Genomic DNA, 21,228 nt, shown 5'->3' on the forward strand with positions numbered 1-21,228 from the left:
CTCTGAGTTTTCAAATTTTTAAAAATATATTAGCATTATCATTTTTTGTCAATTTAGACTAACGTCAATAAAAAAAATATTTCCAACAACATTATCATTTTTAAAAATTTAAGAACTTAATTAAAGTTTTTTTTTTAAATAAAGGATCCGATTCAACACTTTAATAAAATTTGATAATCAAAATATTAAATCCTTAATTTATTGTCAAATGACTTATCGACTATCCATAATGGCAAAAATTTGCACACTATCCATGCAAAAAAAGTGTACACTATTTTTTTATTTATTGAGAATTTGGAACAACCATAAAAATTAGATTATTTCAATATAATCGATTATATTCTAGAATTAATTATAAGCATAATTCATATTTTTTTGGATAAATTTGTTGAAAAATAATTTAAAATAATTAATTTTGGTTGGCAACAAAAAATCAGATTTTACACAGCAAAAGAATATGAAAACAACTTAAACAAATTGTTGAAAAATAATCATAAACTATAAATTTTCAGCTTCGTAAAAAGAATTTAAAAAGTTTTTTTTTCTTTCTAAGTTTAAATTAGGATCCGAAACATCCAGCTTATTTTGAGAATACTTTGTTTTTCTTAAAAAAAAAATGCTGAAATTTGAAATTGTAAGTTATCCCAAACATGTTCTAAACAGTTAAAAAAATTGAATATTCATATTTTAAGTTTATACTAGAGATATGATTAGTATAATACATTAATGATATATACATATATAATCATCTATTAAGAAAAATCAGTCCTTTAATCAAATAAATCTCAATCCTACAAGAAATTAAAGTCTCATTCCTTAACACGGACGGCTATAATGTTACCCATGGCCAATACATAATCAAATAACACCGATTATGAATAACATTATCAAATAACCAAGCACATCAATATGCAAGTGCTTTTTATGCATAAACTAGCACCATTTCTATTTTTCCCCTTTTGCCTTTTCTCCATTATAATAATAAATAAAAAAACATGTTTAAAAAACTATGCCTGTTAGCCTTCAGAAATTGTTATGGCTGCTAGGTAAGACTTTAATTTTACTGGACTAACAAAGTAAAGCAAGGGTTTTCAATGTTCCATGGATAAAATTTGTCAACTAAAAATCACAATTATATGAGTGGTTGTTATTTCATTCTACACTCCCAAGTTAAAAAAAAAAAAAAAATGAGATGAGATTCATGCAAAAAATTTAATAATTAATAAATACTGCCCTTGGGATTAATATCATTAAATTAACTAAAGAATTAATTACTGGGAACTCTGCTTATACCGCGTATAGAACAAGACACCACCAAACCAAGCTTTTTGATTGGTGGCTCACACTGTATAACTATCAACATCAACGTAAGCAAAGTGTTGCACAGTACGCCAACTCTTCACCTCAGTTTCCTTGTTGTTCAGTAATACTATAATGAGTGCAATTTAATATTAACAGTTAATAAACATAAACATAATTAAACAAAGACAAAGAGAGTGCATGGGAGAGTAGCAGAAATATAAAATAATTAACTTCTGACATATTTTCTCTAGCATTCTTTTTATAATTGATTATAATTTATTAAAAATCTCTTATTTTTGATAAATTTTATTTTTCATTTAATAATTTTATCTATTGATTTATATTAAATAAAAAATAAAACTTATTAAAATTAATGTTTTATAATAAATTTTAATCAATCGTATAAATAGAAAGAGTTTTGAGGAATCTCGAGAATGAAAAAAAGTGTGCTTAGCATTCTTTAATAATTAAATGTATTGAAAAATTTTTAAAATATGAGATGCAAGTGCAAGGAAGAATATTCGACCCCTTTTCCGCGTTGTTGCTCTCCCCCACCGTTTGTGTGTGCTTTTCTATACCCATCCAATGGGTCGATGTGGGACATTTCATACTCATTTGAAGTGGTCAATAATTCAACCAGCATATTCATGAATTAGAATTACTCTTCTCTTTTACTTTTTTTCTCTCAGGAGGGATTATTTATTCTAATTGATATGTTAAAGCCATAATCTTAATTCTGAGGGACCCACAAATGTGGAAAACTCGCTTGTTTTTGGGGCAGTCAAATTCACCTCTTTTTCCTTCTCTTTTCTCACCCTTTAAATCCCCCCTTCCTCTCACCTTCTTTGTTAAGAAAAACCATTCTCTTCCCTTCTATTTGATTCACACCTCCACACTGTCTCTATCACCAATCCCTTATATCCCCCCTCCACTTAGCATACCATAATTCACCGTCAATTTCCCCATTGATGATCCATTTGGCATTTCATCATATTTCACCACTTGTCCTACTCCACTTGGATAATTTCCTAACGTATAGTTTTCAAAAATCCTTGTTCTTCATGAGCTTATAGTTTATGAGTCCTACGATTTTTGGCAATTCAGCAACACTATAGATATATCTTAGGCTAAGAGAAGCCTTAGCAGCAACTCAAATCCAAAAGTGTAAGCCTTTCTTCTTGTTATTAGTCCATCTTCACCAATGGAAGAGAATATGAAGTGTGAACTAGTTGGTCTCATTGATGAGTTAATGCAAGGGAAGGAGCTAGCAAAGCAGCTTTGTGACCATCTAGTCTCATTATCATCATCATCTTCTCATGAAACAAATGAAGTCCTAATTGAGAAAATACTTTCCACCTATGAGAAAGCACTTGCCATGCTGAATTGCAAGGCTAATGTAGGAGAAAGTAAGGCCAACATTAATGGCAGCATGATGGATTCCCCTTGTTCTTTCACAAATGGTAGCCCCAAAAGTGAGGTCATGGAGCCTGAGATTAAGAACAAAGATGTCTTTAAGAAAAGGTAACGTCAAAAGTTCTTTTTTCAAAAAAGTATTGTTTCTTTTGAACATGGGGTGAGAAAGTTAATGGTCTGATTTCAATTTGGGGTTCTTTGAATTTGTGCAGAAAGACCATGTCAACGTGCACAGAACAAGTGAAGGTGTGCTTGGGAACGGCGCATGAAGGATCTCTGGATGATGGCTATAGTTGGAGAAAATATGGACAGAAGGATATTCTCGGAGCTAAGTTTCCAAGGTAAAAATTTGGGTTTTTTTGCCTCAAATATGCATAATTGAAGTTTTTTTTACCATAAGGGAAAATTTGCATAATTTGGTATTTGAATATGACTGAAATTAAAGAAAGGTTCATCTATATAGCCTTTTTGATAAACTATTACTGGAGTTACTGCCAAAGGCCATAGGTAGGCACCCCTGAAACAAAAATAACAAAAAATCATTGGCCAATGGAGTCTAAAGAGGGAAATAAATAATAATAACAAATTTTGGCACGCCTAGCTCATGTTCCCTCGTTGTAACTTTTATCACTTTTCAGCCAATGGAGTGAGTGAGGACAAAAGTGCTTTTTATAAAAAGACAAGTAAAACTTATCTAAAGGACAACGTTAGCTAGATTGAATTCACTACAATTGCAGCTTTTTAATAAATGCACAAAGTGTCATTAATTCTGAGGCTCCGGTATGTGTCCTGCAATATAGAAGGGATGCATTAGTACATTAGAAAAATCTGGCAATCTTATCAAGTTGTGGAAATTGTTTGTTTATTTAGCATGATGGTCTTAAAGGGTGTGGCAGGTCAGTTACCCATTTTATTTAGCATTAAAAACAGTTATGTGCAAGCCGAATTCACAATTGTAGTAGAATAGGGGGACAGATTAAAATACGGCTTTAACATATGGATAAATTATTAAGGATGTGTTTGGAAAACCATCCAAACTTCGTTGAACGGGAGTTTTCCACTTTCCAATGTAGAAATGAGAAGCAAGGGGAGTTAAGTTTGGTGTAACTTTTATACAAACACACACTAAATGTGTCTGAGTTCTCTTAAACGCAACCCGAAAGTAATTATTTTTCTGCTTTGTAATTTTTGTATCAGAAAGTGTATTTTTTTTCCATTCAACATGATTCTAATGCATTTCCAAACATGCACTAAATGATCCAAAATTATTATAGTAAACATTAACATTTATACGATATATAATAGAGATTATTAATCATTTTTTATAAATTGAATACCTACTACATAGAGATTGATCAAAATTGTACATATGTAATTATTTCATACTATTTAGTAATTTCTCTTTGATATTTCTTTATTATTTATATTTTTAGCATACAGCCATACACTACAGGTCAATATAATCTTTGAAGCTACTACTAAAAAGAATACAAAAGCTGTTCAATAATATTAGTTTTGATGTTCCCTATATCATCAGCATATAAAAAAGGGCATTGTGCCATTCTCCTTATATATTCTAATTACTGAAGTAGCATTTTATATTGAAGCAATCCGTGGTCATTTTTTTTTCTGACAAACAGTGGTTTTGCATTGCAGAGGATATTACAGATGCACATATAGAAATGTACAAGGATGTCTGGCCACAAAGCAGGTGCAAAAGTCAGATGAAGACCCAATGATATGTGAAATAACCTACAAAGGAAGACACACATGCACCCAAGCAAGTCACTTAAACAAAACAGTGATACCCCCATCAAAGACAAAGGTGAACTTGTTGGGAGAAAATAAGCACCAAACCCATCAAATTAAGAATCAACCACGGCAAGAGAAAATAGAACAACAACCACCAGAGACATTTTTCACATTTGGATCATCATCAGGTCTTGAAGTTAAAATAGAGGACATCGACCACAAGGAGGGCATATTCCCATCATTTTGCTTTTCTTCTCCATCAATAGTAGGGTCAGAAAATGGGGACGACAACAACAGCAGCATATTCTCATACACCATGATTGAGAACAACTTAATGGAAAGCTTCTCTCCTGCCTTCATATCTCCAACAACTTCAGATATAGAATCAAACACTTTCTGCCACTGGGGGAGCACTGGACTAGGCCAAAGTGTGCAAAGCTCAGGGTCTGATATCACTGATATAGTTTCAGCACCAACTTCAGTCACCAATTCACCAATAATGGACCTTGATTTCTTTTTCGATAAGATCGATTTCGACACAGATTTCCCTTTGAGCACCATGGAACTTTGCACTTAATAAATTGTCCCCACTTCTAAGTTTACAGCATATGTGATTTCTATGCGGATTAACTGTGAGTTTTGTAGATCCTGACTAGCACCATAACCGAGGGAAGGAAGTCTATAATAATCACCATAGATCATGTCCATAAATGAAGACAATGAAAAACTTCCCTCTTGTGCTAATTAAGAGAGTTTTCATGTACCTAGGCTGCAATGTGAAAATAATTTGTAGGTTGTAGCTTAATTTGGTGCATGTTTGGTTTGCAATGGAAATTGTTGTAATGCGCGTTCCAATGTAGATCTTATGGATAAAAGTAAAATGAAATCAAAAGAGTTCTAATCTTTTAGCATAATTATTTTTGACTCAAAAGTCATTCCGCACCGGATTTCCAAACATGCTCAGTCTCGTGTGGTTTCTCACTTCAGTTGTAACATAGTCATGTATCTTGGCTCAAACACAGCAACAAATTGTGAAATAAATGAATTTTGTCTAAAATTATGATCAAGATTTTGAAAATTGGTCCATGATCGAAATTTCGGCCAACATGTTAAGGTTTTTAGAATCACTGTAATTGCAACTGCATCGACAGAAGCCGAGAATAATTTCTTGCAACAGTAAAGATCGTGACAAAATCGCAACTGCAACGACAATTTTAAACCTTAATTATAATCAATGCACCATTTATGAATAATGGCCTACTAGTGATTGACAGATAGGGGTGTTGCTAGGTGCACCCAACAGTATTCATGGTGCACCCAACATTTTTATTAATGTCCAAAATGCCCCTGGCTTGTTATTCCTTTTTAAGTTGCTTTTTCTGACTGAGTGGTGATTCGTAAGCAGATTTTCACATACGAATCAACTTGATTTGTATGAATTATACGAATGAAGTTGATCCGTAAGTATGAAATTTATCTGTATAAAACATACGGATCAAGTTGATCCGTATGAACTTCATTCGTATGCTTTATACGGATGAACTTCATCTGTATAAACCATACGGATGAAATTCATTTGTATTGTTTTTTTGTTTTTTTTTTAAATTTCTTAAAGTTTTATTTTTTAAAATTATTAATATGTTAAATTACTCATTTGTGAATTAATTTTTTTTACTATTACAAAATTTAATATATATTAAATTTTGTAATAGTAAATAATTTTTATTTATAAAAAAATATACTGATTAAATAATTCGTATGATTTATATCAAAATTAATTGTCACAATTTATTATTTAAATTTACCTGCGCATTAAATATATATTAGAAATTTTAGTGTTATGTTTAGCAATATTATTTATTTTATAATGTAATTGACTCATTAGTTCAGTTGGTTAGAGCATTGTGCTAATAACCTGAAAGTCACAGATTTAATTCTTGCTTGTATGACTCATACGGATGAAAAGACAAAATTAGAAAAATACAAAATTACTAGGTGTACCAAAAATTTCGCTGGATGTACGAGTGCCCCACCTCAAAACCTACCAGGCCCAAGAGAACACAAGAGGCCCAGTTACCTTGAGGACCAGGTGTAGTGCTGGAACCATTCAGCAATTCCACTCAGAAATCCATTACAACAAACTTAGGATATTTCTACAATTCTGTTATTAGGATAATTATCATTATGTTGCTTTTTGTCTTTTCTTTGGTTGGCCTTTTGAGTGGCAATTCTTATCTTTCTGGAGAAGATGCTATAAATACCATAGAAATGAATAATAGAAGCAAGAAAGAATTATGAAATTACCTGTTTGTGTCGAATAGCATAGAGTAGCTTAGTCTTCTGTTCGTATCAGGCCTACTGCTTACTGACAGATTTCAGATACATACTCAATTATGCATTCTTTGAGTAAAAACAGCTGCATATTGTGTTTTTATTAGAATTGGGACCACAACTATTATTCATCAAGTTACGACAATCGTCTTAACTCTAAAAGGCTAAATGGAATCCTAATTCCTCACAAGGAAACAAATGCATAAAGGATAAATGGAGATTTGTATGAATCTGGCTCTCAAACCTCGTCTATCGTTTAGAATATTTGTGGATTGTCTTAATTCCCAACAAATCAGGCTACTCTGAATCCTATAGTACAATGTTTGTTAACCTTGGTGAATAAGCATTAACCTTATTCTCATTTTACGGGACACAGGGACAAGAGGGGGTTACAGAGGTGATGAAAATAATATGCCACCCCTTATGTCAATGTCTGACCACATAAAAATTAAAAAAAAAAAAATCAATTTGACTCAAGTCATGCCAACTAATGTGGCACGATGATTTTTGTCTCTTTCTGTGGGAACTATGACTCGGAATGAAAGCACTAGTGCAAATCTGTATTATCTTGGTACCGAACACAATTAATCAATTATTTACTATGTGAATTCAGAACTTGACTTATTTTTTGGTTTATTTGTGGAAAGTTGCACAACAGAAGATAACTCTTTATTTTGTCTGAATTGCTTCGTCTTTTTCAAAAGACCACGTTTAATGTTAACATATTTTTAGTCAGCACAAAGAATTGAATAATAACTAAATCGTTTATTTTTCCATTCCTTTACTCATTTTCATAGAAAAAAGGTCTTAATCTCCACAGTTTTTACTCATTTTCAATCTTATCCCGTTATGGTTTTTCAATTTAAATAAGTTCTTACACTTCCAATTTACAGCATGTTTTCGTTATAGCAACTGCAACTATTAATTTAGTCTCCAATGAAAAAATAATAATATTAAAATGAAGAGCAATAAATAAAAGAAACGTATACATAGAAGAAAGGAACACATCCTAGAATAAAAGATCTAGAGCGTCTACTATATGTTCTACTACTATTTAAAAAATGAACTATCTGAAGGAGTGCCTACTAGACAGAGAAGCAAACATTGGGTTAGCTAACGAACAGTAATATGATAAAAAAAAAAAATTGACAGCTGAAAACCAGAGACTATTTCAAAATTACATTTAAGAGAAAGAACTAATTAATAGAAAAACTATTGATCTTCAGTCCAAAAAAAAAAATATTGTACTATGTTTAAAATAAAATAAAAATTATACGTACGAAAATTTTAATTTGTTCTTTAAAAATGTTCTAAATGTATTTTTGTGGGGTGTCAAATTCTGGTTAGTTTAGTCCAAGATATTTTGTCGCCTTGTGCAAATATATGGAGATTTTTTTCGAATTCATGAGAGATTAATTGTCTGTTACAAGAGGAAGTTCCAGCTAATTAAGGTTTGTCTTCATCTGCTACTTTTGGTACGATGTTTACATGACAGAGATAAAGGATGTCTTGTTGATTCATGTGGCACTCTGTGTCAAAATTATCGAAATCGTTGTGGGAAAAATACTAGCTCCAAGTTCGAGAAACAAATGCATACGAGGTTCCAAACATTTGTTTTTGATTTTTTGTTTACTTTCTAAAATTGAGTTTATACAATTTTTATATAAAAAGAATATTTTGCATAATAAAAATATTTGAAAAAAGGGGATAGTAATAATAAGAAAAGGAAACCTCAAAAAAAAAAATAAGGATATAAAAATAAAATAATAATTACCTAAGTGCACACACAATTAACCTATTTTTTCTTCTGGCCAGAGAAAATGAAGATTACAATAAATCAATGGACAAATTAGTTAAAGAATTATTATTAATACAACTTATCTAAAAATAGATGGTCCAGCTTAGTACCACAAAAATGGAGAAATAAAATAACTGAATATCGTATAGCTCAAAATAATGATTTAACCAAATGCAATTCATATGAAAAAAGTTAATTAATTCTTTAAAAAAACAACAAGTAAACACATTAAAAAAAATAGAAAACAATATAAAAAATGAAGATATTAAAATGCAGTGATTTGAATCTTGCATCTGTCAACTTTATCATGCACTTTTCATTTTACGTATGGGAACAAAAATAACTTTTATTCCAGAACGGTGATTTTGGAAAGTAATTTTTATTTTTCAAAATGATCATTTTAAAATAAAAATAAATATTTTAAAATTATTCCAAAAATTAAAAATTATTTTTTGAAATAACTATTTTGAAATAAGGTGATAAAAAATTATTTTAAAATAACTATTCTAGAATAGAATTTCTTCTATTATGAAATAGTTGTTTTGTAAGTGTATTTATATTCTAGAATAGAAAAAAATTTATTCCAAAATAGTCTTTCGGAAATAATTTTTTCTATTTTAGAATGGTTGTTCTCAAATATATATGTATTTTAGAATAATATTTTTTTTTGAAATAGTCAACATGAGAAGCTTTAGATTTGTGATTTTTTTTTATTGGTGTGGCGCAATGGTGATGTCTGAGGTGTTATTAGACGATGTTGGAGGAGAGGATGAAGGGTGGAGGGTGGATGCACGTTACTAAAGGAAGAAGACAAAAGAAAGAAGGGGCATTTAACTTCTTTTGGGAGGTGTGCATTTTGGTCTTTGTAATTGATGGACTGGGCCTTATTGGGCTTCTTATGGGCAGTTATTAAACATACCTCCCTTTAATTATTAATATACCTCCCTTTTCTATTTTTATTTGTTGTAGAAAAAGTTATCTAATAATTTATTTTTGGATTGTGAAAAAAGGAAAAATTATTTTTAATATTTGATTTTCATTTTTTATTTCTGAGCAAGAAGGGCTAAAGCCTAGGGAAGACAGGGAAACTAAAACAAATTTACTAAAGTTGAAGCATCATACTCAATTGATTGAGTAGAATATGTAAGTGTTATAAATCATTTGATATTATGTTTAATTCCTACAAATAAAAAAAATTAAAAAAAAGGAAAAATTGATCATGAATCAATATTTGGTGTTCATTCTCGTGCATGAGTGTCCGAGTGTATGGCATACATGAACTAAATTTATATACACTACAATACTCTATATTGTATTTTTCTCTCTCATATGGTAATTGAAGATGATGAGTAGATTTTGAATAAAGTTAAGAATAATTTTTTAAAAAAATATTACTCATTTATTTTTATTTATAAGACTCAAGTTTAAAATAATATTTTTTTTATAAGTTTCAATCTATAATATTTCTTGTACTGATTATTTTTAAACTAAAAATATTTCTAATTAAGAGAAAAAAGAATATGTATTAACAAACAATTAAAAAAGAAAAGAATATTAATTTTGTTTGAAAGACAAATAGAAGAGTATTAATGACAAAGATAATTATAAAAAAATTATAAATCTATGACAAATTTATTATTATCAACTAAATTAATCACCTTTGTTAATGTTAATGATTTTAGTAATTGAGTCTTATAAATAAAAATATAAAAAATATAAATATAAACAAATTTAATATTAAGAATTAAATTAACTAATTTTGTTAATAAACATAAATTAATCAATTATGCTTTATTTATTTTTGCTTCCATCAATTGTGTTTTAAAATTAGGGATAGAGGGAGTCCTACTTTATCTCACGCAAATTGAGGCATTAAAAAGAAGATATACATTAGTCAATTGTATAAAGTAATTTTATATTGTGAATTTCAATCATATACTATAATTTTGTTGATTTTAATGAAAATTATATTAAAAGTTATGTGAATGGTGGTGAGTAATTTGTGATTAAGTGTAAAAATCTGGCAACTCAGAATTAAAATAAGAGTTTACTCATAAAAATATGGTCTTGTTTGGGGTCACATAAGAGTTTACTCATAATTTGTGATTAAGCTTCCATTGCAGATTTCGTTTCATTTGTGAAAAGACGAACCTGAAAGAGAGAGAATCAGAGCAAGAAGAAGAAGATGATCTATCGGAAGTGGAGTCTCCTTACCGGCCCGGTCACCATCCTCGGCGGCGTAGTCGTCGCCATCGCCGCCGCCAACGTTATCTTCGTCAAGAATGTAAGCTTCTTTCTTCCACTCTCCAAATCCCATCACTCCCTTTCTGCACTTAATCCAACCCCTTCATGGTTTTTTCCAAAGTTGCGATTTTGATTGATTTTTCCGGATTTGGGTGCTGATTTATGATCTGGGTCTTCAGTAATTTATTGAAATTATTGCTACTTTTTTTTTTTAGATTTGCTTCTGTAATCTCGCTAGTCTCTGATGTGTTTATCTCTCATTAGCTAATTGTGTTCATTTGATTCATTTTTATTTTTGAATGAAAATGAAATTTTTGACAAAGTTTAGTTAATTGCCTCCACCGATTGGATTATGGATGTTAATTTGTTTGCTCCTGATCCTGAAGATGTGGGATTCATCCTTATAAAAATGGAATTAAAGGCCTATTATTGAGCTTGATAATTGGGTTTGTGTGGAGTCCCCTCTGTTATTTTGATTGATTAAGAGCTTGTACTGGGCTGAAGTATTAATCAACTTAGCTTTATGGTTTTTGAAATGGATTATTAGATGCCATAACGTAGGAAGACAAGAGAACCGTGTTTGGTTTCATTCTTGAATTTTTGTTGTTCGAACTTCACGGGGTCCTTCCTCTTCCTTAGGTGTAACATGTGTGTTCCCTGGTGAGTGTGTTTTGTTGGTGTATGTAATGTGAGCCAATTGCTGGCTAAATTGTGTAGGGATTTTTTTTATCAATTATATCGAATTAATTAAAGAAGACAAGTTTTCCACTCAAAGATATCATTATTTCACTTTGTGATTGGCCAAACAAGGCACTATCCAATTTATAGTAACAGCCAACTTGTAACCTACTAGGTGAGGTTGCTTAGATGAATCAACCAAGTCCAAAGACTATTGAACTCTATCAAAAACCAAATTCTAAGCAAAAATCATTTGTAAGAATTGCTTTCTCAATGGTTTGTCCTAATATTTAGAGGTTGAGTTATATCACTCAGATCTGTTTTTGTTGCATTTTTCTGGTTGTTGTTTTAAAGAATGAAAATATTATTAAGTGATGTAATTTACTTGTACTTTACAGGATCCATTCCTCCAACCAGAGGAGAGGAACTATGAAAATCAGCCTGCTACCAAGTAGGAGAAAAGAGACAACAGAAGTTTGCGTTTTGATGTCATTTAAACCCTGATTTATGAGCTCTGTATACTGTTTTGCAAGATACGCTCTCGCTAGTTAATAAGATTGAGTTTCTGAATGAAGTCTGGACTCTGGAGCATGGGCCCTCAGTTTAGAACTAACCTTCCAATGTTCTAGAAAACTGGTTCATACTTCAGAGATCCTTACTTGTCTCTTTTGTACAATGTCAACTGCAAATGCTTAATGTGGTTTCTAATCTTCCATTTCTTTCGTTTATCCCTATATATTTACTGTTAACGCTTGCCTTTTTGGATTATTATGGCAAAATTCACACCTAGCTGTGCTTAATGCTTGGATTGATTCATAAAGATGGCTTATAAAATTTAAGTGTAAGACTGATGCTTGTATCTTGCATATGTGATTAACTTGGCTTCAAGCTTAAGATGTCCAAAATGTCTTATAAAACAGAAATCCCACACAATTTTGGATATTGGGCATTTAGGGTGGTTGTCATGAAGCATCGATACAGACATTTGCTTCACAAAATTTGTACCCATTTTCATTACGTATTTGATACTGATCCTCTTCGATACTTTATCAGTGTGTATTTGTAAAGTATCAGTCTTTAAAATAAAAAAGCTATGAAAATCTAATATAATTACATATCAAACATGATCATTATAATGTAGAAATATAGAAGCATTGCTCTTTAATGAATACAAAAATTGAAACTATCCACTCTGAAAGATATTAAGAAAGGAGTGAGATTGATATTTTTCCTAATTGTAGATAGAAAGTCATTTATGATGACAATGATTTATAATTTTTGCATTGTTTGTAGAAATGTCTAAAAAGTATGTTCTTAACTTGGATTTGCAAAATAATAATTATATATTTTATGTTTTTATGAATTTTTATAGACATTTAGATATATAGCTTACATGCATTGTATCATATATATCTTCAGAATAATTGTATTGTTGTATTGAATACGTATCATATCTGATAAACATCTATAGGGACATCATAGGGTGGCAGTAGTGGCAGTAAACTATTACTGTTATTTCAAAATTGGATGGACATCATAGGGTCGCAGTACTACTGATCCTGCTCTAGTCTTTTTTAAAAACTGGATGTCATTCAACAAAGTAGCACAAAATTACAGGATGAAATTTCAGTTTGCTATATGGCAACAAAAATGTCATTTCATACATGTTTTATTTACACATATGAAACGAATCAATGGTTGCAAGAAACTTTGCCGTAATACATGAAAAGAGAAATTTGCATTGGTCTTTGCAGCTTACCAAGCACACCAGCTTCAGCATTATTCAATCCTGTGACTTTATCTCTTCATCTAAGTATAAAAATAAATAGGTATACATGCCTCACAAAAATTATGGTGAAAAGGACATAAGATGAGTTTATACTTGAGTGCTACGTTTACATTTGTGTCTGGCAAGCTTTTATTAAGCTATACAGTTCCATGTACAGATCGGAGCTCAACCTAATGGCTTTGTTGTATAAATCTGTCCTTTGCAAACTAATAAAGGTATTGGAAGAAACTACCATGCATCAAAGAATCCTGAATTTCAAATGATCATATTTGTAAGCATCTTCAAACCCTGATGATCCAGTGACAGATTATTGTTTATTAAGCATTGAGTAGCATTTGCATGATTATGTCATTCCATGAGTCGATTGGTCCTGGCAAACACCAATGTAGACAATCATTCTGAACTTTAGCATTCTTATCTTTTGCAAATGGCTGGAACTTCCTGTAAGGTCCAGGATGTCCATCTGGTCTCAGCAGTGAAAGAAGAGTTGTGTCCAAAAGTTTCAAGTTCACCCTTTTGGATCCTAGAGAAGCAGCCTTCTCAAACTCTTCAAGTTCAATACTTCTCATGATGGAATCTACGTCTATCATATGTATCTGACCCTCTTTGAAGGGCACAGTTCTATTGCAATACCCTCCACTAAACCACTCCCCATTCTCAAAGTGGTCTGGTGTGGTGGTTCTGAAGAGAACAGTGGCTTTGTGGTTAGACTTTGTGAAGAACTTGAAAACTTCTTGTAGTACTTTGCGGTACGCGTAGTCGAATCCCAGCTCTGTTAAGTTCTTTCCAGGGCAGTAGTGGCAGCCTATGACTGTTTTGTTTTCATGGTAGATTGCAGTCTTGAGAAACCATTTTCCACCACCAATGACAACATAATCAAAATTCTTATACTGTTTGGTCCACTCGTCGAGTGTGTCGAGATAAAGCTGTATCTCTGAAGAGGTAACTCCATTGAAGTCCTCAAATATAGCTGCTTTGACAAGGAAAGGGGTCCAGATTACTGAGAGTGTGAAGTTGTGAGAACGAAATTTCCATATCTTTGATCTATATTCCTTGTCATGGTAGATCTCAACAGCTGGTTCCACCTGCAGATAGAATAATTGGAATTTGATCCAATAACCCAGTTTGTAGGACCAAATAGGCAGACACTACTCGATGCCACAAATAGTTATGCCAGGTATGTTTGTAGGGACAAATCTAATGGCACTAAAGAGTACAACACATACCAATTCGTGAAAGAAGCATTTGAACAATAAAATCAGTTAGACCAAGTATTGAGACCAATGAATCCCTTGTTCCTAAACATTTAAAAGAAAAAAAATGTTCTTGGCTCAAAACTAAGAGAATGGTTTATTATGAGTTATGGCAACAACAAATTGAGGAAGATCCAATGGCAATAGGTAATTTAGTGATGGACACAACTTATTTTACACACTAAAGTAAGTGTTATAATCTTGGAAAGTAATATCTCAACATTTTCACACTAGTTATTCAAAGCTAATCTTGAAGGTTTGATCTACGGTGTACGTAGACAAGTCTTTCCATATCCAAGATAGGTAAAGATGCTTGAAAAAGACACTGTAATAGTATATACTGTTTGAGTCTTGAAGGCTATAGACCAATCGTATAATATAAGCAACAGCTGTCATCCACAAATGGAATCAACAGCTTTATTCAATGAAAAATATTATTATGCATAAAATAACATGCAGTGCAAGCTATTGAACCTTAGTGCCTGTAAATCATAAAGTGAAAACAACTAATAGATGATTGATTTTGACCATGACGATTCATGATCGATAGACCAGACACTCTATAAACAATGAAGGTGCAACTACAGAACTACTTAGTAAACATCATGCAATCACATGACTCCATTTTAAATTATTGGAATCTTGGCCTTTACAAAATCTAAACAAACAAAAACTAAGAAAGGTAATGTCACACTTATTTCTTAAAAATAGGCATGCAAAAGAAAGTGGAGGGAAACACATGTACACCTACTGAGGTATCAAATTTACAAACTGATTAACTGAGCTAAAATTTACAATCTTTGCCTTTAATGCCACACTGATTTCTTAAAAGATGGCAAGCCAAAGAAAGTGGAGTGAAACTCAAGTAATGTACATATACTTAGTACTAACGAAGAATAAAATCTTTTTTAGCAAAAAAGGCTAATCATATCAAATTGCAAAACTAGTTAACTGAGCTAAAATTTACAATCAATACCTTTGAGAGAACGCAAAGTAGGGACTGAACTTGGTTGCGGGAGATGGAATCACCAATGAATGACAATGATTTGTTTCTCATGAGTTTGAGAAACTTTCTGGGATTGAATTTGGGCAATTTACAGTCTCGTGGGGTCCACCTCCAGTAGAGGTACTCTGAATCAGGACGTCCATTCTTCATACAATTTTGATGAGGCTCAATCACACGGCAGCTCTCATTGGTGTACACTGGCCCAGATAGGTCTTGCACCCAATCTCCCACAAAAAGATCACATTTTTCTGCAATTAAACATTTATAATAATGCACATTACCACTGACATCAAAGGCTAAGCACCAACATAAGCACTTGACATTACTCAACATTTTTCTAAGATTGTTCCCTTTTTTTGTTAAGAAAAAGAAGAACAAAATGTTTTATATGATTTGGCATAAAAAATGTTCATTTAAATTAAATTCCCACTCTTGTTCTAATTGCAAGCAAGTAGAGCATAAAGCAAGGTTTTAAATTGTAGCCGCAGTTGTAATTTTGTCGCGATCCTCGGTATTGCGAAAAATTGCAGATAAATTGTCACATAAACCCCCCAAAACCTTGATATTACGGACAAAATTGCGGTCGCAGAACCATTTTTTAAAATCTTGTCAAGAAGGAAAGTATCAACAAGTTATATTAGTTGAATTTTTGTTTTAACACTCATTTGAAGACTTGAAGAAGAAGAACAACAATTCCCAAAATGTAGAAACAAGAAAGCCTTGGTGGATAGTTGGTACATTCCATGACACCCCACCAACTGAAACAAAAAACCATGTAAAGCCAGAAAATCTAAATGGTCCCAAGCAACTAAAAATGAGAGGAAAGAAGCAGTTGGTTGGTACATTTTTTATGTTTTTGTCCATAGACAAAAAATTTCATCTTTGAAGCTCATACAAGACTTTTTTTCCACTTCATGCAGGTCTCATTAAAAAAATAAAAAATTAATCACTACAGGAAAGTAAAATTCCCTTACCATTCTTAGAGATTTGTGTCTGAATCTTCTGATCATTTTCTGGAAACTCATCAGAATCCTGAAGAACAGAGGAAGAGAAAACAGGGGACACTGCTTTTGCATCTTCCAGAGGAGGAGGTGTCTCCACCACCACCGATGAGAAACTGAATGAATCCCACAAGAGAAGACGAAAAGCGAGACCCACCAAGAAGATTGAAACTCCTAACTTCACACACCAATGGTTGTGCTTTTGCAGAGACAATGGACCCGAATCAGACCTCACTCTCTTCACCATCTTGTGTCAGAAACAGAGCAAAAAGATGGAAAAGGAACCACAAGAAACTTTGCTGCTACTTTCTCATGAAACGGTGCTGTTGAGTAATTATTATAGGGAAATGGAAGCAACTGATTATATTGAATAAAGGAACCTGTTTTCTGCATACACTCCTTGTTGGGATAATAACGTTTTGCTGATGTAAAAACATATTATGTGACATGTACCATGTGGCAGCCATAAATGGTCAAAATAAAACCAAAATAAATTAATATTATCATTTAAGAAATTGGAAAACTTTTAAAAAGTTTGCACAAAGAGAAACATCTGTGAACTTCCTTTGATAGCGAAGAATGTGTGTCATTTGGTCTAACAGAATGCTCTCTTTTTTAATCCATGTGCACGTGTGATGTTCACAGATTTTTTTACCTTGAAACTATGATTTTGGTGAATTTCACATTGTACTTTGTTGGTAAATTCATTCATATTTTTTTGTAAATATGATTTATTGGACATGTAACTCCTCTCTCTCTCTCTCACACATTCTCATGCATTGCACAATGGAATGAAAAAAGTAGTTTGATGTTGTAGGCTACCAACATTACTTTTTATTTTTTTAGAATGAAACTCGCTGCATGTCAATAGACTATAGTTGAGTAACATCAAAGGGGTTGTGCATATAATTGATGAAACCACCAACTTTATTCAGAGATGGTATAACTGTTTACCTTTTCCAGTTTCACACTTTCTGTGCTATTACCTATTAGCCTAGTACATTATCTGGAAGCTTCTTGTGTAATTTTTCTTTGAGGGGTTAGCATTTAACAAGACACTCTATTTCTTTAACATACTTTTTATTATTACTTAAAATTTATTAAAAATTATAAATAAAATTTATAAAATATAACATGGGACCACAAATTAATGTGTGTTTTTTAATAAATTTTATTCAAAAAAAATATTTAAAAGAATATGTTCAAGAAAAAATTATAAAATAGTAACACGTTACTAAATGTTTATTATCTCAACCAACTGTATAATATATTTTTAATTAAGTTTTTTAATTTATGAAAAAAATAACAGTATACAGTTATACTGGAGATTAGTTGGGATTATAATGATTTTGTATTACTTAAAAATTTCTCGATGTGATTTGAGAGTATCTTTCTTTTGCTTTTATTGTGATTATAAACTATAAAGTCTGGACACAGATTCTTTAATATTTTGGGATTATTTGGATGTCGGTGCTAATGACAGCCACGATTCTTTTTTCCCACATTTAATGATTTGCTTATAAAAAAGAAGTCCATTTAATAGTTTCTTTAACCTGATTAAACCAATATGATAAGAAACGGTCACCTACTTTTAATGAATGTTATAAACAAGGCACAGTTGGAGAGAAGAAGTAGTTTGTAAATTTAATGAAGACCGATATATAAGAGCTAAATAATCAATTAACATAGTAGCTGTTCAGTTTATTGTATTGACTTTTTTAATCTAACAATCAATGTTAATAAATATTTGACCCTTATCAATAAATAAGTTATCAAAATATACTCCTCAACAGCTAGTCCCTATTAATCATGATTCATGACTGTTTATAACATATCTTGGTGTTAAATTTTTGGTTTATGACACAAATTTTGCAACTTCATGAGGTCACGACTACACTTGTGTTCAAACTTCAAAGTTCTTCAAACAACTAACACTAACAAAACCGAAAATTACTATAAAAGGTGGTCAGAAATAATAAAAAAAAATTTGAAGCTACAGAAGGAAGTTTTCGGTGGATTTTAGCATTTTATGAGTTTGGTATGACATGATGAACACATCAATGGCCAGCATTGAGTTGAGTCCTATTGTAGGGACCAAATGTTATTTCTTACCTTATCTTCTTCTAATTGAGAGGAAGATATAGGGCTCTCATGTCCCTTCACAAGGATCCTATCTCAGTCTATATTTATTTTCTCCTCATCTGTCGTGCACTGCATAACCAAAGACAACCCGTATAAAGCTCGAAGCTATGCTAGCTCATACATCCCTTTCGTCTTTATTTCATTATTAAAATAACTAACATAAGGACAAAATTTGGATACAATTTCTTACAATATTCTTTTAATAATTATTCCAATATATTAAAAACAATAAATCGATTAAAAGATAGATATATTTAAGATCAAATATGTTTTTGGTACAGTCCCTTAAAATATTTTAGAATGTTAATTTTAATCCCTATAAAAGTTTAATACGTTCTTAATCTTTACATATACACAAAAATACGTATTTTAATCCCTGCTGAAATACTAAATCCACACCATTTTTTATAAATGTAACAACTAAAGATATATTTAATTTTTATAGGGACTAAAACCAAATATTTTAATATAATTTGAAAGATTAAAAATATACTTTATCTATATATTTAATATATTAAATATGTATAAATATTTAATATTTTATTTATTTAATAAAAAATAGAAAGAAGATTTTACTAAAATTTAAAATTATTCACATAAAATATGAAAAACACTAACAACAAATTTACTCCATACCAAGTAGAACTAATGTGAGTTCTGTTCTTTATTATGTGAGTATCCCATTTCTTCATAACTATTGATGTTATATGAATTTCAAGTTTTATTAATTATTTTAATGTTATTATTTTCACATACTAGTATACCTCTATTTAAAATACTAACTATATTTGATCTTTACGAGAAACACTATATTTACAATGTATTAAAAAAAGAACTTCAACAAACAACAAACTATATTATTAAATACTCTTTAATGGTTACTAACCTCTAGCATCAATAGTTTTGAAACGGAGGGAGTATTCATCAACTCACATCAATTTTACCAAATAAAACTAAATATGCAGAAGAAGTGTCTTATTAGCATTTTCCTAACGATATATATAAAGAGCACAGAGGAAAAAAAGCCTCTTGAAAAAATGGGTGTTTGGCTAGACTATATTCATGGTAGCTTGTAACATAATCCAAAATATTGAATACCAATTATTTTTCGTCTTTCCTAAAGTGCATACTTTTGTGTGTGTGAACATATAGGACTTAATAGTTAATACTGTGATAAGGATGTCTCATCTTGTCATCCATGTGATACATTAGCATACTAATCAACTCTAGAAGGCTCTTAATAAACTCAATTAACGATTTTGGAAAGTTTGAAAACTTGGGGTCTGGCCTTTCTAAAGTGAGACATGTCACACTTTAGAAACTAAAATAAAAATCATGGTGATTGATTAGAATATAAACGGTTAATCTTACATGCATATACAAAATAAATCATGGAGGTACTGAAATATCAAATTTTATTTTTTTAATAATAATTAAAATTACTTATTTTACTCACTAAAGCAAATAGCTAATATTTAGTATATACGTGTAGGAATAAAAATAGGTCTGGTCAAGTCAAATTTTACTTAAGTCGAACCTAACTCACTTTATATTTCAATAACTCAATTTTAGGTATGTTACCTGGTCTATTTTTAGGCCTAAGTCTGACCATTGTATAAGTTTGACATGACCTATTAATAATGTTATTAGAATCGAACTGATTATTGAATTAATAAAGATAATGATTCAAGGTTCAATGGTTTAATCGAAGTTAAATTGAGATCAAACCGGTTTCAATAAAATACATTTTTTTTAAAGTATATAATATATTAAACATAAAAAACATGATATGCATAAAATTATAATGTTTAAAGTTAAATTTCACTTCAAAGTATATCAAGTCATAACATATAACAAAAGTAAGTTATATACAAAAGTAAATTTAATGCATCATAATATTTTAAGTTCAACAATAACAAATAAAATCAATTAAAAAAAATAAAAAAATGAAATATGATTTTTGTTGAAATGTCAAAACCAGTCCAACCACCATTTTTAGTGGTTTTTCTGATTCTTTACTAGTTTCTCTAGTGCATGATTGGTTCAATTGTACACTGATTTTGGGGGTTAAACCAATCAAAAATGCCATTGGTTCAGTTGGTCTAGTCCAGTTCTAACAACCAAGCATGTTAGCCTATTTAAAGGTTTGTTTCAGATGTGAAAAATTATTGTATAATAATAAAATTATTATGCAGTGAAATATTAGAATATAAAGTAATGACTAATATGTTATTTCTTTGTTACCCAAAATTCAATGTGTTGTATTCTTATTTATTTTTTTATTTAACAAAACTAAAGATTTTTATTAAAAATAATGAGACAATTTTAAATAACAAGATGTGGCCAAAACTTGTCGCCTATAAATATTATACCTAATAGGCTACTAAAATCTTTTAAATCTCACTAAAAGAAAATAATTATTATTCTCAATACCTATTTATACTTATAGGAATTAAAATATTTCAAATATTAAAATAATTCAAATTGTCAAATCCTTAAAATAATTTTATAATTTCATT

The 21,228-nt window shown here is 30.8% G+C and overlaps 2 protein-coding genes and 1 long non-coding RNA gene across 3 annotated transcripts; 2 read left to right on the forward strand and 1 right to left on the reverse strand.

The window, feature by feature from the left end:
• Positions 1 to 2,148: 2,148 nt before the first annotated feature.
• Positions 2,149 to 5,381, forward strand: LOC114390810 (probable WRKY transcription factor 46). Its single transcript, XM_028351698.1, has 3 exons — positions 2,149 to 2,823; positions 2,928 to 3,056; positions 4,372 to 5,381. The coding sequence occupies exons 1-3, from the start codon at positions 2,504 to 2,506 to the stop codon at positions 5,042 to 5,044; spliced, it is 1,122 nt and encodes a 373-aa protein (XP_028207499.1). The 5' UTR covers positions 2,149 to 2,503; the 3' UTR covers positions 5,045 to 5,381.
• A 5,085-nt stretch (positions 5,382 to 10,466) lies between these two features.
• Positions 10,467 to 12,265, forward strand: LOC114388927. Its single transcript, XR_003661651.1, has 2 exons — positions 10,467 to 10,880; positions 11,917 to 12,265. It is a non-coding gene; the product is annotated as an uncharacterized LOC114388927 (long non-coding RNA).
• Positions 12,266 to 13,088: 823 nt separating this feature from the next.
• Positions 13,089 to 17,019, reverse strand: LOC114389375 (protein trichome birefringence-like 25). Its single transcript, XM_028350033.1, has 3 exons — positions 16,541 to 17,019; positions 15,537 to 15,814; positions 13,089 to 14,392 (listed from the first exon to the last, which is right to left on the reverse strand). The coding sequence occupies exons 1-3, from the start codon at positions 16,812 to 16,814 to the stop codon at positions 13,625 to 13,627; spliced, it is 1,320 nt and encodes a 439-aa protein (XP_028205834.1). The 5' UTR covers positions 16,815 to 17,019; the 3' UTR covers positions 13,089 to 13,624.
• Between the last annotated feature and the right edge of the window lie 4,209 nt (positions 17,020 to 21,228).

Source organism: Glycine soja, chromosome 16 (genome assembly GCF_004193775.1).
Source record: "Glycine soja cultivar W05 chromosome 16, ASM419377v2, whole genome shotgun sequence".
Lineage (NCBI taxonomy): Eukaryota > Viridiplantae > Streptophyta > Magnoliopsida > Fabales > Fabaceae > Glycine > Glycine soja.